The sequence below is a fragment of the Toxorhynchites rutilus genome, chromosome 2 (assembly GCF_029784135.1).
Source record: "Toxorhynchites rutilus septentrionalis strain SRP chromosome 2, ASM2978413v1, whole genome shotgun sequence".
Classification (NCBI taxonomy): domain Eukaryota; kingdom Metazoa; phylum Arthropoda; class Insecta; order Diptera; family Culicidae; genus Toxorhynchites; species Toxorhynchites rutilus.
Genome location: NC_073745.1, coordinates 338020838 through 338037913, shown reverse-complemented (window position 1 = coordinate 338037913; position 17076 = coordinate 338020838). Strand labels below are relative to the sequence as shown.

The 17076-nt window shown below is 39.9% G+C and overlaps 2 protein-coding genes across 13 annotated transcripts in view; one reads left to right on the top strand and one right to left on the bottom strand.

The window, feature by feature from the left end:
• Positions 1 to 11047, top strand: part of LOC129765270 (carbohydrate sulfotransferase 11) — a 40016-nt gene extending 28969 nt beyond the window's left edge. For 10 of the 11 annotated variants that reach the window (XM_055765406.1, XM_055765404.1, XM_055765402.1 and 7 more), the window contains exons 3-6: positions 9278 to 9527; positions 9654 to 9859; positions 9915 to 10082; positions 10137 to 11047. In XM_055765406.1, coding sequence (XP_055621381.1) covers positions 9278 to 9527; positions 9654 to 9859; positions 9915 to 10082; positions 10137 to 10523 — 1011 coding nt within the window. In that variant the 3' untranslated portion in view covers positions 10524 to 11047. Of the gene's footprint in view, positions 1 to 8640; positions 8793 to 9277; positions 9528 to 9653; positions 9860 to 9914; positions 10083 to 10136 lie in introns of those variants that run through there. The other variant, XM_055765407.1, reaches the window with a different exon arrangement.
• Positions 1 to 16874, bottom strand: part of LOC129765269 (uncharacterized) — a 47976-nt gene extending 31102 nt beyond the window's left edge. For both annotated transcript variants that reach the window (XM_055765395.1, XM_055765396.1), the window contains exon 1: positions 16095 to 16874. In XM_055765395.1, coding sequence (XP_055621370.1) covers positions 16095 to 16843 — 749 coding nt within the window. In that variant the 5' untranslated portion in view covers positions 16844 to 16874. The remainder of the gene's footprint in view (positions 1 to 16094) is intronic.
• Between the last annotated feature and the right edge of the window lie 202 nt (positions 16875 to 17076).

Here is a 17076-nt window from a genome sequence, read left to right as displayed (position 1 = left end):
AACTCTTTTTCTGCTGATGATGCATAAAAGAGCAGAGCAACACTTGACATAGGTGTTCTCGGTAAACGTGCTTCGCTTTAATTTTATAGTGACTTAGGCGTGTGTATCTGTATTAGAACCAGGGAGGATATTCCGTCGGCTTTGGGGGTGTCAAGCACGTGCTTTTCGTGACGTTTACCTCGTAATCGTTTCGAATTATATCAACACGGTAAAGTGGAAGCACGTCGAGTTGTGAACAAGACCACTTCATTCGGCATTTAATATGGGCTGATTTAATTTTTCGCGAAAATGGAATTGTTTTTCTCTAACGTACAAAACTGACATTGGGCCTGATCATGAACGTCACTTCACGGTGAAAACGAAGTGAATTATATACAACGTTATTACGGCTGCCACCGTGTGTGTAGAATCCGGAAGAATTCATCCGTCGTGACAACTTTGATGAACTCGGTGTTATTATGAATACCACGATCCTGTCACGTCACGGGGAAAAACAAGTATATTTGTCACTTGTGTTTTAGATGGTGAAAGCTAGTCACGCGGAATGGAGTAAGTTTAATTTCGGATTTATTTAGCTTTTTTGCTATCATTTTGAATCTTGTCTTGCTTTTTAAGAAAGAAAAGATAAACAAGCAGCAATTTACCCGCTTGGTGGCATTTTTAGAACGAAATCCTGACGTATCCAGAGGACGTAAATTTGTTTTTTTTGGATTCGATAAATGCACTATGGGTTGTAATTGAGGACTAACAATGTAGCTCCCGTAGAATGATGGAAGGTTTAATTTCGATTGTCCTAAATGAATAGAATTTTTTTGTTTCTATTTTAAGGATTAGACTAACAGAGAGTTGCAACCCCATAAAATGGCAATGGAGGCCACTGGCCCAAAACGATCATTATGATTGATTATGTATAATATTGATTTGTTGATATTTTAATATTTTCAATATTTATTTATTCATCGTCTTCGAGAGTATCGTACAGACTGGTTATACTTATGATATTTTCTTAATCCTAGCTTTAAAACAATCTTTAGTCATGTTGAAATCAAAAATTTGGCAGATTTGTTGAAGGCTCGGAGGCAGGAACTTAATGGGTTATTGTAGCCATAGCATGTTCTATGTCCGGGAACAGCAATTAATGTGGAGATTCGCAGCTGCGTTGAGGAACGTTTATTGGAATATGCAGAAGGAGATCTGCACAATCGATGTTTTCACTGAGGATGTCGAATACAATCAATCGTTGAATATAAAATAATAACCGTAATGTTTTTCCAACATTGAAGAGCTTTTGTAATTCAAACATTCGCAATTGGTGGACAAGGCCCGAATCAGGACGATAGCTATATCGAATAAGACCATTGATTTTTTGTTTTTCGTAATAGATATTTTCAACGATATTGTTTTGAAGACATACTTTGAATGAAAGAATATTTAAGTTTCAAATAAGGAAAAACTGATGTGACACACCCTTTATCATTTCGAAGCTTTCAAATTAATAATTTTCAAATTATTCTCTAGTTCTTTTTCCATAATTTTGATATCCGTCTAAAGAATCATCATTTTCTGCTTTTGGCAAATTCCTTGGAACTCATCAGATGTTTCATATGAAAATTATGCATCTGACCGACGCTACTGACCAGTTTCTGTTTAAACAATTATATCAAACCTCATGTCCCGTATATCAAATTATACGAGAATGGGAAGGGTAAGGGGATTAAACTTCAGAATCTCACATGGGAGTAGCTCAGATTATACTGATCATGAGATGGATAAATTCGGGTTTATTCTGAGATATAGAAGATATAAATTGTAGAAACGGTTCTTAAAAAATGATTCTAACGTTGACCTATACTAAATACTTCTCACTATTCAAACGAGTAGGACAGAGCTGAGTACAAGAGTATGCGAGATATCGATTATTAAACTCATGATAGTCATGCTTTATCTCTAGAGTAATTTATAGAAAGAAGAAATAAAATTACACTCCCATATGTTCAACAACTACATTATTCAAGAGCAATCAAGTATTCCTCCTCATCTTTGAACCAGCGTTTGATTCAGCAAACTAACGCACCAAGCAAATGATTCATGGAATGAGTTCCAATAGTTGGATTGAAATACCGAATCATCGAGGTATAATCGCAAACTTGTCATTCTAAAACATAAGTGAAGTATAAGTGACGTGAAAGCGTTTGTGACAGTGATGTTCGTGATCAGGCCCATTGACTTTATACCGAAAATACGGCACCGTGAGGCTACTTGAGATATTTTTTGACAAAGGACTACGTTTTTCTTTAATTTGTTCTATGAAATAAAGGGTGTGTCACATCAAATTGCATCACGGAAAAAACGCTGTAGAAATTCGCCCAGTAGACCGATCCTTTTGAAAATTTTAGACAGTAAAATAAAAACTATTAAACAACTTTTGGCATTTTCTTTTTGTTCATACTTCGAGCCCAAGCCCGTATGCTCGCACCTTCTTCTTTACCCCGTCCAAAAGGTTCTGTACAACGACAGGTTGTAGTTTTTTTTGAACAGAAATCCATTTTCTCTTGAAGTCCGCCTCCGATTTGACAACTTTTGAGTTCTTCCGGAGGGCCTGCTTCATAATCGCCCAATATTTCTCTATTGGGCGAAGCTCCGGCGCGTTGGGCGGGTTCATTTCCTTTGGCACGAAGGTGACCCCGTTGGCTTCGTACTACTCCAACACGTCCTTTGAATAGTGGCACGAAGCGAGATCCAGCCAGAAGATGGTCGGGCCCTCGTGCTGCTTCAATAGTGGTAGTAAGCGCTTCTGTAGGCACTCCTTAAGGTAAACCTGCCCGTTTACCGTGCCGGTCATCACGAAGGGGGCGCTCCGCTTTCCGCAAGAGCAGATCGCTTGCCACACCATGTACTTTTTGGCAAACTTTTTGGATAGTTTCTGCTTGCGAATCTCCTCCGGAACGCTGAATTTGTCCTCTGCGGAGAAGAACAACAGGCCCGGCAGCTGACGAAAGTCCGCTTTGACGTAGGTTTCGTCGTCCATTACCAGGCAATGCGGCTTCGTTAGCATTTCGGTGTACAGCTTCCGGGATCGCGTCTTCCCCACCATGTTATGCCTTTCGTCGAGGTTAGGAGCCTTCTGAACCTTGTATGTACGCAGGCCCTCCCGCTGCTTGGTCCGCTGGACGAATGAACTTGACAAATTCAGCTTATTGGCGACATCCCGGACCGAACTTCTCGGATCACGTCTAAACTGCTTAACTACGTGCTTGTGATCTTTTTCACTGACGGAGCATCCATTTTTGCCGTTCTTCACCTTCCGGTCGATGGTTAGGTTCTCGAAGTATCGTTTTAGTACTCTGCTGACCGTGGATTGGACGATTCCCAGCATCTTACCGATGTCCCGATGTGACAACTCCGGATTCTCGAAATGAGTGCACAGGATTAATTCACGCCGCTCTTTTTCGTTCGACGACATTTTTCCAAATTTACGAAAAATTGACAGTGAAGCATGGCCAACGTGATCTATACACTCTTATCTGATTATAAGCGAAAGCTGAAGATATAATTCCTAAAAATTAAATTTCTTCAGCGTTTTTTCCGTGATGCAATTTGATGTGACACACCCTTTAGCTTGAATATTAATAACTATTTCTGATGCAAGCGAATTTTCATGCTGACCCGGCAAACTTCGTCCCGTCCAAAATGGATTTTTTGTAATCAATACCTTCAAACATTCATGTTTTCTTACTAAGCCAATGTTCATGAGTCCAATTGCAGAACTATTCATTGATTGATCTTCTAATCCAACCTTTACTACTTCCTTTAACTATGAGTTTCCTAGTACAGGTCGATCTCGATTATCCGGAGACTCGATCCGGGATTCGATTATCCGGAGTATTTTATTTTTGATTTTCCGAAATTTTGATTAATTTGTGTAATACAGGTCGGACTCGATTATATATAGTCGACCATTTTTTTCAACAATTATTTTCAAATCCTATACATGATCGAATCTCAAGAAAACCATTTTTTCATTAATCTATGAATGTCAAACATTAATAGAAAAATAGCTTTTTTGTGATTCGATTATGTATTGGATTCGAAAATTAACGTTGAAAGTGAAATTGCGATTATATATTAGGCTGTCAAAAAAGTCCTGCGGCATTTTTTTTTTTAATTTTCATTTGTTCATAAAATTAGTTACAATCATCTGTTTTAAGTCAAATATGCGCCGTTTTGTTCGATGACTTGTTCCCAACGAGATGCCAACTTCATAATACCCCTGTTATAGAAGCTCGCTTCCTTATTGGCAAAAAACTCGGATAGCCAATTTTCACAGGCCTCTTTTGTGGCTAACTTCTGACTACCTAGCTCGTTCGCCATGGACAAAAACAGATGGTAGTCACATGGTGCAAGGTCCGGACTATACGGCGGATGCAAAAGAACCTCCCATCCGAGCTCCCGGAGCTTCTGGCGCGTCATCAAAGAAGTGTGTGGCCTGGCGTTGTCCTGATGGAAGACAATGCGGCCTCTGTTTATCAAAGATGGCCTCTTCTTCATGACTGCTGCCTTCAAGCGGTCCAGTTGCTGGCAGTACAGGTCCGAAATGAGCGTTTGGCCATAGGGAAGCAGCTCATAATAGATTATTCCTTGACAATCCCACCAAACACACAGCAGAACCTTCCTGGCCGTTAATGAGGGCTTGGCCACCGTCTGAGCCGATTCAGCGGGCTTCGACCACGACCGTTTGCGCTTCACGTTGTCGTAAGTGACCCACTTTTCATCGCCAGTCACCATCCGCTTCAGAAACGGGTCGATTTTGTTGCGATTCAGCAGCGATTCACATGCGTCGATACGGTCAAAGATGTTTTTTGCGTCAACGTGTGTGGCACCCATACATCGAGCTTCTTTGTGAATCCAAGCTTCTTCAAATGGTTAATAACGGTTTGATGACTTATCCCCAGCTCTTGGCCGATGCTACGGCTGCTACTATGCAGGTCTTTCTCGGCTAATTCAGCGATTTTGTCGCAATTTTCGACGACAGGCCTTCCGGAGCGTGGCGACAGGCCTTCCGGAGCGTGGCGACAGGCCTTCCATCGTTGATTTACATTTTCCATAAATAGCTGTGTTCTATTTGTCAAGCCCTTTAATTCGATACCCATATTGATGAGGTTTTGGGAAAATCCATATTGATAGGATTATGAGAAAATATGTACATAATCCGCCATTTTGTACAGGCCGTCATCTTAGATTTTCAAGATCATGGAATACGTAGTTTTATAATGACACCAGAGATGAAGAAGTGTTCCAAATTTCAGATCAATCGATCAACAGGAAGGGGGTTAAATTTCTATTAATGTGGTATAGCGCTACAGACATTGTAACATTGTCTTACATATGAACGGGTCCAAGCTAGATAAAACCGTTTAAAAAATAAGTGCAAATCATAATTATATTATGTTTATCGAGAAAAAATGTTTTTTTTTATTTCATTATCCGGAGTGAAAAAATATGAATACTCCAGATAATCGAGTCCGACCTGTGTACTTCTACCAAAACTCGTCACAATAATATCAAATTATTCTCAGACACAATTCTTGTTTAAGATTTTCCATCACTTGTAAATAACATGTTCCTCCCATTTTCCTTCATAAATTTCTGAAACTTTTCAATTGTCTTGTTTCATTGGAAAATTGTTGGTTGAAATATGTGTGATATTTTGTGATATTGTGTGATATTTTTCCCTTCCAGAAGAAAGAGGATCATTTATTGTACTGTTAAATCCTCACATTCCAATTTTGGTTCCATTTGTTCTAGTATTTCTCGAGGTATGCAGAAATTTGTCTTTTGTTTGTAATTTCCGAGTCTATAAGAATCAGAAAGATAGTTGTAGTAAAAATTGGAAGCATTGCCGCTTCCCTATATATTAGTTCTATCTTTGTTTATTTTTACGTACTCATGCTGTCAATAACGAGTAAGTAAAGTAGCCGCAAGGCACAATTTTTATATACCACAACGAATCAGGCTCCTGTACACTGATGAGAGAGGAGCAAATCATTTTTTTCTTCAGCCAGCTAGAAGTCAACAGTCTCTCTTGATGTCACATTTATCCTTTTCGCTTGAAATTAAGTGCAAGAGCAAAATCACCTCGGAGCTTATGTTGAATAGCATTACTGTATTCCATCGTTCTTCGGACCTTTCGATGGAAAGTGATTGTGTTTTCTTTTTCGCATCATACGCACTGTGCATAACGCACACATTGTTGTTTTGATGGGCTGTCAATGATAGAAAGAATAGATTCGATGGGGAGGACATTTTCTCATGGCGTAACAACAAACACGGTCCAACATTCACATATTTACTCGATATCTAAGCGGAATCTATCCTCAACGGCGAAAAGGTTTTATCCGTTGTCATCGCACTTGAGGTAACCGGCCCGGTACAGTTGCATCCGAGATAAGATTCGAAAAATTCCTAGAACAGAAGACGAATATCATGCCAACTCGACTGACCATTGGCTGCATCATATCGGCGGGCAGTCAAACGATTAGGCAACTTTGCACACTTGAAGTATTCGAAAAAGAATTAGACTACTTTTTGAAAAAAGGCCAAATTTTTTTTCTTTATTTTTTAAAAAAATTTATAACTCAAAAACTATAATACTTATGAAATTTTGATCAAAGGATGAAATGTAGAAAACTATTTATGAGAGCCTGATGCCGTCAAGAGTGAAGCCAAATATTATACGAAAATAAATTGTTTTTTTGGTACTGTTTGCAAAAAACTGACTAGTTGCTCCTTTTGTTCGGTATAATTCGAGGAGCATGAATTGGGCCAATCGAAACGTGAGATTTAGATAATGCTTGACATTTTACAATAGTTTATCTAGAGATTTTTTTTTAATGTGATAAATACGTTGGAATATTTTCAATCAATTGATGCAAACATCTTTGTGACCTATCAAGTAATTGACTAGTTATGATCATTCATTATTTCCTACATGTTCAATGCATAGATTTTCATTCTATACCCATATATTCCTGTCGGACGTAGATCTACGTCAAAATGATATATACAATTGACATTTTTTTTCTGTCGTTGGATTTGGATTTTTTATTTTTTATTATCAATACCTTCAAACATTCATGTTTTCTTACTAAGCCACGTAGATCTACGTCAAAATGATATATACAATTGACATTTTTTTTCTGTCGTTCGCATCAGTGAGTTTTTTTGACGTGGGACTACGTCTAACCGGAGTATATGGGGGTAAAATGAAAATCTAAACACAGAATATGCAGGAAAAAATGAAAGATTCCGAATGCTTATAACTCGAGCATTTCTTACTGGATCGGAAAGATGTTTGCATCAATTGATAGGGCATGGTAAATATATGAAAGTCGGGAGTATTTTTGTTCCGTCTGAAATGTGTTTCTCTAACACAGACTTAAAATCCATGGAGCGTTGGGAAATTGACATTGCAAATGCATGCAAGTCGGGGGTATTTTTGTTCCGACTGAAATGTGTTTCCCTAACACAGACTTCAAAACCAAGGTGTCTAGGGAAATCGACATTGCAAATAGATGCAAACTGCGAGTACTTTTGTACTCGCTTGTCTTTGTGCAGACTAGAATATGTTGTCTCAACATGGTCTCTTAAACATAGGAACCTGAAAAAATCGTGCAGACACTAGAGGCGAATGAACTTTGAAGTTTAAAGCCTCTATAATATAAAAAGTAGAAGTTGAAGTTGTTTATTCATGCAAGCCGGGGGTACTTCTGCACACGCATATTTTTTTGCATTTCGAAAAGTGTTTTCTTAACACGGATTACAAAAGCGGGTACGAACACAACGCTTTGACTCGGTTATTCAAGATTATATTGAACGATATGCCTTCATATCTCCTGCTCACTGAATTTCTACGCATACAATTTTATGATTAGGCAAAATGTTGATAGCCAATTGTTGCGATAACGCCTATTGATTAAACAATAAGCGTTCGACGTACATGTCAAAATCGAAACTGAGTGCCTGAAGTTCATCAAATCAAGCAAATTCGCGGTTCGAGAAGTCCGCACACTTAAGAGATGCAAACTTCAGGAATCAAAAATTAAATTCTTCTTTTATTTTCAATAAACGAAAAATATGTGCATAAAAACAAAAAAAAAAGTATTATTTCTTTGACTCGATTATATATGCAAAGGAGGTAAGTGACTTGATCGATTTCTCTTCATCAACTTTTTCTTTAGTTAATAACTCAACTGCTGAAAAGTTCCAATTTAAGTTCGCTATAGAATCCGATAGATGAGGTTCTGACCTATCTTCCGCATTGTCAAATACAACTGGGAATGTATTTGCAGCAAAGTTATGACCAGAAGAGAAAGTCGATGTAGAGAAATCGATCAAATCACTTACACCCCTTTCATTCTAAGCCCCTCATATAGGATATAGTGAAAAGAAATCGGAGACTGTATATAATCGAGTCCGCGTTGTATTGCCATATTGAAGAAGTAGAGAGAGTCGACGATAATTTGATTGATTAAAAACAAAGTTTCTCATGCAACCGTTCGTTTTGAAACAGTTAATTGCAAATCAGCTGTTGTGAAGCCTTCCCTCACACACGTTTTTGTGAGATGATATTAAAATTACTATTTGCATGGTTCCGATAGACTGCATTCAGTGACTAATTTCTGAAGAACAGTATCGGATGAAAGTTTCAATGAGTATCCAATATCGTGGTGGGTTTATTTACACAACGCCGTATGTGTGTCATCGTGTTCAAGAATCGATACGAGCAATTTTTGGTAAGACAAAAGCTAACCTCATTCCTCTCGTGCATTCTGCGCCATCCCTTATTCGTGTAAAGGGAAATGTACACATTTGCTCATGAATGAAACCTAGTATCGGTTTTCCTTTTTCTTGGAAAGCAAACCGGCAATGTTTGAGAATTGATGAAACCGGGAAGAGGCAACGGAAGAGCTGAACAAACACACAACGTGTTCTCCTCATGCATGGTTACATCAAAATCATATGAATCACTTCCTAGAACAATTTAATTCATCAGGCGGACACGAAGTGGTGTTTTGTTCATTTCAAGTTCGATTATCATGAATGAAACACATTCGAAGCTGCCGTCCTGGTAATCGTAAATGCCTCTCTGATAAAAATCAACTCGATACAAACCGCTTTTGAATGCGGATTGAAATTTTATATCTATTCATTTCATGCATTTTATGTATATATGGAGACTAGTAATGTTGAATCCCTGTTTCGTTCCCGTTTCCTTCAGTACACTAATGGCACCCGACATCAGCTCCAATTCCATGCGGCACACCATCCGCCCCCACAGCCGCACCACGGTCGCAATGCCTATCACAAGCAACTGTACGGGAAGTATCCGCCTCACGACCAGCATACGGCCATTAAGAACAGCACGGGCAGCCAGTATCTGATAGACATGGACTACATGAAGCATCGGATGGAGAATCGGGTGGCACGTATGCATGAAAAATGCTCGGAATACAAATTAAATGAACCGAGTGAGTATGGCTTTATTGTTTTATTTTCTACCGCACACTTCAGGTTTCCTGTTTCAACCGATTGCAAACGGGGCGAAAACATTTTCATCAACTTCTACATCCAATTTCTCACCCCGTTGTATGCAGAGCTTAATTACAAACCGAAGGCTTGGGAGTACCTCATCAACCGAGAATACCATCTGGTGTGGTGTAACGTATTCAAGGCTGCCTCTACATCGTGGATGTACAATTTTAACCTGCTGGCAGGCTATACACCAGAGTTCCTCAAAAAGACCAAAGATGTACCGTTGCAGTTAGCACGCCAAAAGTATCCTCGCCCGTCGGTGGAAATGGTAAGTCCCTCGCATAGTTAATTACGTCCTCACCTAACTACTCAAACCATTGCAGCTCCGTGAGGCGATTAATAATTCGATTTCGTTCGTCATCGTGCGACATCCATTCGAAAGACTGGTCAGCGCTTACAAGGATAAAATCCAATACGCGCTACCAAACTCGCACCATCAAAAACTAGGTATACGTATCATTCAAAAGTACCGCAAGTTCATCAAGGGCCAGGTATTGATCGATAACCAAAATATTGACTTAAACTAAACATTCTCATTCACCCAGCCCTGGAGCACCCAAAAGTATCCTACATTCCCCGAGTTCGTCAACTACATGCTAGACGAGACTCGCCATCCACATTTGGAGATCGATATGCACTGGATTCCGGTGACATATTTCTGCACACCCTGTTTCTTCCACTACGATGTGATAGCCAAGTTCGAGACACTGGAGGAGGACCAAAACTATCTGATCTCGACGGCCCAGCTGGGTAATGTGATTAAGCCCCAGTGGAAAAACGCCGGCAAGGGGGCCCACACGAACGACGTGGTGCTGAAACTGTTCTCCGAGCTGAGCGATGACCAGCTGCGGGGGCTGTACGAGTACTACCGGTATGACTTCGAGCTGTTCGGTTACGGCATAGATGAGTACTTCCGTGGCAGGGGGCACTAAAAGCTGGGGGCCGGGAGGAGGGTAATGCTAGTTTTGGAATTTGTCAAATTACTATTATAGTGAGACCAAAAGTAGAATGCAGCCATTTTAAGCATACTTATTTTTATAGGCATCAAAGTGAAATTAGACGAAGCGACTTTTTCCTAGTGGATCAAAACATATTTTTATACCGCGATAATAAACAAAAAAAAATCAATTTTAGACGTCCAGTAGTATGTACGCGAAACATATTTAACACAGTTTTTTTCTTGATAGGATAAGCTAGTCTTACATAAGCAACGTAAGCAACGTCGATAAGCTTTCTAGTTTTTCAGCGAGGGATAGACAGCCTAAAACGCTCCGATTGGAGACATAAATGATTATTAAAATACGTGATTGCCCTAAGCGCGATTTTGTAACGAATATTAGAGACGGAGTTGTGTAGTGCACGCAGAGGTTCGCGTGTTAAACCGTTACACCGAGAGCATGCAAATAGCGAATTTATGTTCCTTTTTCAATCTTTAATAAATACATAGAATACCAAAGTGTTTGATTGTGCATTTTAAATTATTAGATCGATTGATCCCATACCTAATTTCCCATCCCTATCTTTGACCTCATCAAACCACTCCCTCTCATTCGAAATGCAAGGTGTACGACACAAACAGCAAAATATCTCGTCGTACAGTAAAACAGGAGCCGAACGCGTACAAATATGTGCATACAAACGATCGTTACCAATATCATCGACTCCATCGACTACAAATCCAAATATTGAACGTTTAGCATCTCGAAAATATATTCAGTTGTGTTCAATATTATCCTTAAGTGTTTGATTCTCAAAGTGTTTCTTTATTCGTCTGTTAAAGTTAACCCAAACGGTCTTTTTCAAGACCATAGTTTAAATAACTGATCCATCATTGTTGAGGCCCTATAGTATAATTCCCAACACCATAGCAATAAGGCAACAATCAATAGTATTACCCTAAAGCTACAGCTATATACTATGAAAATAGCGAGAGAGAGAGAGAGATTAGGAGAAATACCGTGATAACCCGAACGATCGCGTCATATAGATCGACCACTGACCCCGAATCAAAAAAGGACAGTTCAAATATATTCCTCATTGCGAGAACACGGTCGTCTTTCGAACAATAGAACATTTTGTGATAATATCTCCCAATTCCGAAAGTACCGAAAGTAAGCGCTTGTCCGCGACTTTGGTGAAAAAGTGGGAAATCAGAAGTACATTTACCTCCCCCGCCAGTAAGTGTTCTACTGTGCGCTGTAGATAGCCAAATTCTATTAAGTGCTACCATTTCACTGGCTCTTTTGGCAGCCGTTTTCGACGGCGAAGAAAAACCTTCGGTCCAGCATTTACAGCCAACTGGCTCGTACAATCATTATTATTGGGCCCTGTTGAGTAAATCGAATCGAGAGTTTGATATAATCACTATCACTATCACACCGAGCAAAATTTCGTCTTTTGTAAATCAAGAAAATGAGCCTGAACACGAACGTCACCTCACGGTGAAAACGAGATGAATGTATATAACCTTGCATACGGTTCCCGGAATAAATCGCCACAGAAAACGACTGCAACAGAAACCACCGCTTATAAAATGTGTAGTAGGCTATAAATATTGTGGCGCGGTATTGTATTTCAAAACAAGAATTAACCGGGCAAACGTATCGCCCCAGGCAAACGTAACGCCCCGGGCAGACGTATACCGTCCGACGCTCGCTAGAGCTCGGTCGGACATTGCTAAAGGATCGTATCCTATGTTTCAAACTAACCGGGCAATCAGTGGATCCCAGGTTTGCGTGCGAGACACCGCCGCTTCCGACGGCGGGTCGGCGGTGGACTCGGATTGCGTCATCTTGGCGGCATGGGCCGCCTCGATTCCTTATCCTCGCCAAATGGGGACTTCGTCCCCATTACATTGTCCTCAGAATAAATTTCGAAAAACGAGAACAAGAGAATAAATTTATAATAGAAATGTGAGGCACATGATGTTTTTCCCGCGCCAAATATTTCTAGCCTACTACACTTTTTCTAAGCGGTTGTTTCTGTTGCAGTTGTTTACTGTGGCGATTTATTCCGGTCACCCTTGCATACAAATCATTTCGTTTTCACCGTGAAGTGACTTTCGTGATCAGACCCAATCTCTTACCGAGCTCGAACTTCATTTATAGCTAATTGCATATATTTAAGCGTATCTGAAACTTTTTCCAAAGAAAAATATTAGAAACCGAAACCAAACCAAACCAAACAAATTCTCTGAAGATATGCAACAAGCAAACCAAACAACTCGACAAATTATGAAAATTGCACCGATAGCTTTTACTCGGTCGATCCCATCGACTTTGCTCGGTATCTATAATAATAAAATAGAGCTAACGAGCAAAAATCTTATCCACTCGATTTCTATAATAGGGCTCATTATTGTTGTTTCGTCTTCAATAAAATTCGTACAGTCTACTCTACATAATATTTCTAATATTATTTTTAAATGAAGTTGTGCTAATCACTAAATCAAAATATACCAAGGCTCGTGAGCAAGAGTCCAATGGATTGTTGAAGCCATACCCGGTCCGATGTATAGGTACAGAGATGAACTGTGTGAATCTTAACTGCCGTAATGGGACGTGAAGAGGAACATTTCCTAAAAAGTTGGTGACATTCAATGTTGCTACGCAAAAGGTCGAATATTACCAGTTGCTAAATGACAGTGCGCTTCGTACGTAATGTTTCCGAACGTTAAGTTGATTTTCATCGCTTGCAGTGAATTTTTATTGAAAACGGGTTTGATTTCCATATTTAGGAAAAAAATGAACCAGGAATCCGGGAAAGGCAACATTAGTTTTCGTTGGACGTTGACCGTTGTGCGGCGTAGAGCGGTTGAGCGACGTTTAGCGTTGCACGGCGTTGAGCGTTCCGTTTCCGTTTCAGTATTCCAGTGCCGTTTTCAATGAACCGGAAGCCACCATTCTCCAAAATGGCATCGGAATACGACAATCGTCGTCCAATACCCATATCGTAGGGGTTTTATATCATTGCTGATCATTTAGAGCCAGTATCAGCTCGTCTGTTATTATCACCCATTGCCCATATAATTGGGGGTGTATGCCATTTCTGGCTAATCGGGAGTGGATTCATAAAACATAGCAAGAGTTATACTATACCCATTGCCGAAGACGCCAAAAACAAGAATTTTGTGTGATGAATAGCCATTCTTTACCATTACTCGATTTCACTCTCAATTGGTTGACGTTGAATGTTATGCTTTTATTTTCACTAACACGCAGTGATCTTCAATTTCGACGTTACGAATATCATGACCAAAATGAAGATGGCAATGAAAAATGAAAATCCGTACTATCCAAAATATTCGTTGTAGAGAAAAAAAACTAATTTATTAGTTCTTAATATTCAGAAAAAAAATCGCTCGACAGTTGCCGAGGAGTGACGCATAGTGAGAACGTTACAAACAAAGCATCGAAGCGCCGAAAAGGCGAGCGAACCGTCAATTCTTTTTAGGCATCCAATTTTTGTCCACCAATACTGCACACGATCGTTTTCTGAAACTGTGATTTCCTTACGGAGTTATTTTACCTTTAGGGTACGGAATTCATTCCCCGGATCTTGTGTATTCCCATCGTAGAACCCTGGAAACGCCTCTAACACAACGTTAATGTTTGTCAAATTGAAAAAGTTTATGGGATTTAACATTGCCGCAGCGTTGTGTGTCGGAAAATCGGATCTACTTCTCATTTGCTTGATCATCTCCACGAAAAAATTGCGACAAATATCCTTTGAAATGATCTGCCTTTCGCTATCCATTGTTCTGATATTTTCTTCTGCTGCTATTCCAACCTAAAAAATCTTGCCGCTTTTAAAATGATTTTCAAATTTAATAGCATTGGACATTGAAACAGTTTCAACAGGGAATGATCAAATGAAAATCTTTCAACTCTTCATGTAGCATCGTGAATTCAGGTTTTTCAGCCTGGAACAAACGATTCAATCCCCATCAATGGCTCAGGAAGGAGTGAGCACATGTCAACAAGTTGCTTGCGGCTAATCGCAGCTCTCGGTGGCCAATACGAGCTGACATTACAAAGGTTTTTGCATCTGATGTCTGTATGGCAATCTGTTGTGTTCTTGTTTTTAAAAGGACATCAACCCAAAGGTCATTCGTCCCTGCATGGTAATCAACAGATCCGATCCCTTCTATAGATGGAAGGTCAATTCTAAAAAATGAGTGGCATGAGAAGGTTTTAGACAGAGCAAAACATCACAACTGAAATTATGAATTAAAAATTTTAATGTATCCAATTTAGGTATACGACTACGACAATTCAGTGATATGTTCGACCTCTCTATTTAAATTGGACATCTGTTATTCTCTGTTATAATAGACTAGCCAGAAGGGATAATCTCAAGAAGCCCTCGATCCCTGGTCGAAGCCACGGGGTCCATTGAGGGTGAGCTTTCAACTGCCTCTTTTAACTCGGCTAGCTCGAGCTTGACCCTCGGAGGGTCTAGATCGGCTCACTCCCTTTTTGGGCCCAAAGCAAGGATTCACATATAGATTCTTTTTTTTCGTTTATTAAACTAACATTTATGTGTACGTCAGTGTGAGGTGGCCGGCCGGATGTTGTCGGGCTGAATCTCGTCGTGGTGAACGTGGCGGCTCAGAGTCCCTGTTGTATTGGCGACTCGAGTTGCTCGTCGGTTTCAAACTTCGTGGACGACAGCAGTATTCCTCTGGATTGGCGGGATCAGCGATAATACAATCCAGGATATAACTATTGATCAATCCACGGCTTTTATGGCTAAACTAAACTAAATTCTAAACGGTAACACATCAAGGAAGATAATCATTGCAAGGAGGGGCCATGTTTACATCAATTACTGCAAAATTGTCTCTAATACTGGAAACATTGAGGTGACAATGATTCTGATGAGGTCGGAAACATTAAAGCTCGTGAGGATTTGATCCACAATTACAGACAACTTTATAAATCCCGATTGGAAAGTTGTACTTGTCGGTAAAACAGGGAGAGATGGGATTTTTGATGTTCTCTCGAATGCTGGATCGTTGGAAGGTAAACTATTCTCACGGAAGTCAGGAGGAATCTGATCTTGCTCGTCCGATGCATTCAATATTTAAGAAAAGTTAGCAGGGGATATCACCGAAGGAATCTTATCGTGAACTTTGGAAGTGGTCACATTTTTGCGCTGAAGATTCCCTTGAAAACAGACGATACATTCTCGCTGACTGAGTCCGTGACCATTTCGTCAACTGACAGCAAAGCGAAGGTATTGTTCGTGGTTTCTGGTTGTGATTGTTATTGAATCAGTGGAGAAAAGCCCTCCAAAATTCCACGAAAACGCGCTTCGAGTGTTCCTTCATAGAGCTCTCCTGTTTATCCCAGTGACTTTTGTAAGTTTCACAAGCCAAGAGCTCGTGTGGGGTTCTTCTGCAATATGAACACTTTTGCTCAGTCACACTGCACAGTTAACCTTTACAATGAATGTTTGATATTCTGAATGACTCCATTTTCACCAATACAATAAATACATACCGTGTATCAGTGCAGTTGAACACCGGAAATCCAACCACGATCAATTCATTATGTACCTTGATCCAAGCGTCTCCGTACTTGACCAAGGGCTGCTTTTCGTATGGATTCTCGGTACGGAGTAGGAGTGAAACTTGCTTCAGTCGATTACCCTGCTGCTCAAACAACTCTCCAGTGGTTAATCGAAGAGTAGCTAACTGAGCTCTCTTTTCATCATTTTGTTCCTTCAACGTTTTCAGGATATCGTCGAAACAGGTAAAATTATCAACGCTCGATTTGGTGGGTTCGATCCGGTATGACTGAAAATCCGTCACGGTTGGCTCCGGCTGGTCTTCAGTATAAATATTTACGACTGTATATCCAGGCCGGTCATCTTTTTCGGTGACATCGTGTCTCACGAAACGTTCAAAAGTCTGGCGATGACAAAATTTCCTCGATTCATGATCCTTCCTTTCCACTACCACAAGATTACGGTTAATCTGAATTAAATATAAGATCTTTTTCCCGATCCCATCGTTCGATCGATACACACATAAATCCACTTTTTCATCCGTTTCAACATCGGCCGGTAAAAATTCCGCCAAGGCAAGTGAAGACACAATTGACTGCTGCTTCACTTCAAACAACTGCAACTCGCTGGTTATCACAGCATAAACTACATTATTTCGCCCAATGACCACTCGTTTGTGGAAGATCAGTTTTTCCCGCAAACGTTTTGGAAGTTCTTGACGATTTTCGCAAAGGTTATCCATGTTTTCGAATTTGAATATAAACAAATTTACAGCTGTTGCAACCGGCGAATATACAAACCAAAACAAAACCCTGGAAACAAATTTGACAATATACCGTCAGTGAACGGCTTCCGTTTGCGTGCAATTTTTTATGTTGATAGAGGCGTCATAAATTACGTACCAAAATACAGGTCGGAGTCGATTATATGTGATTCGATTATATACAATTTCGGACTCGATTATATACAGTTTGG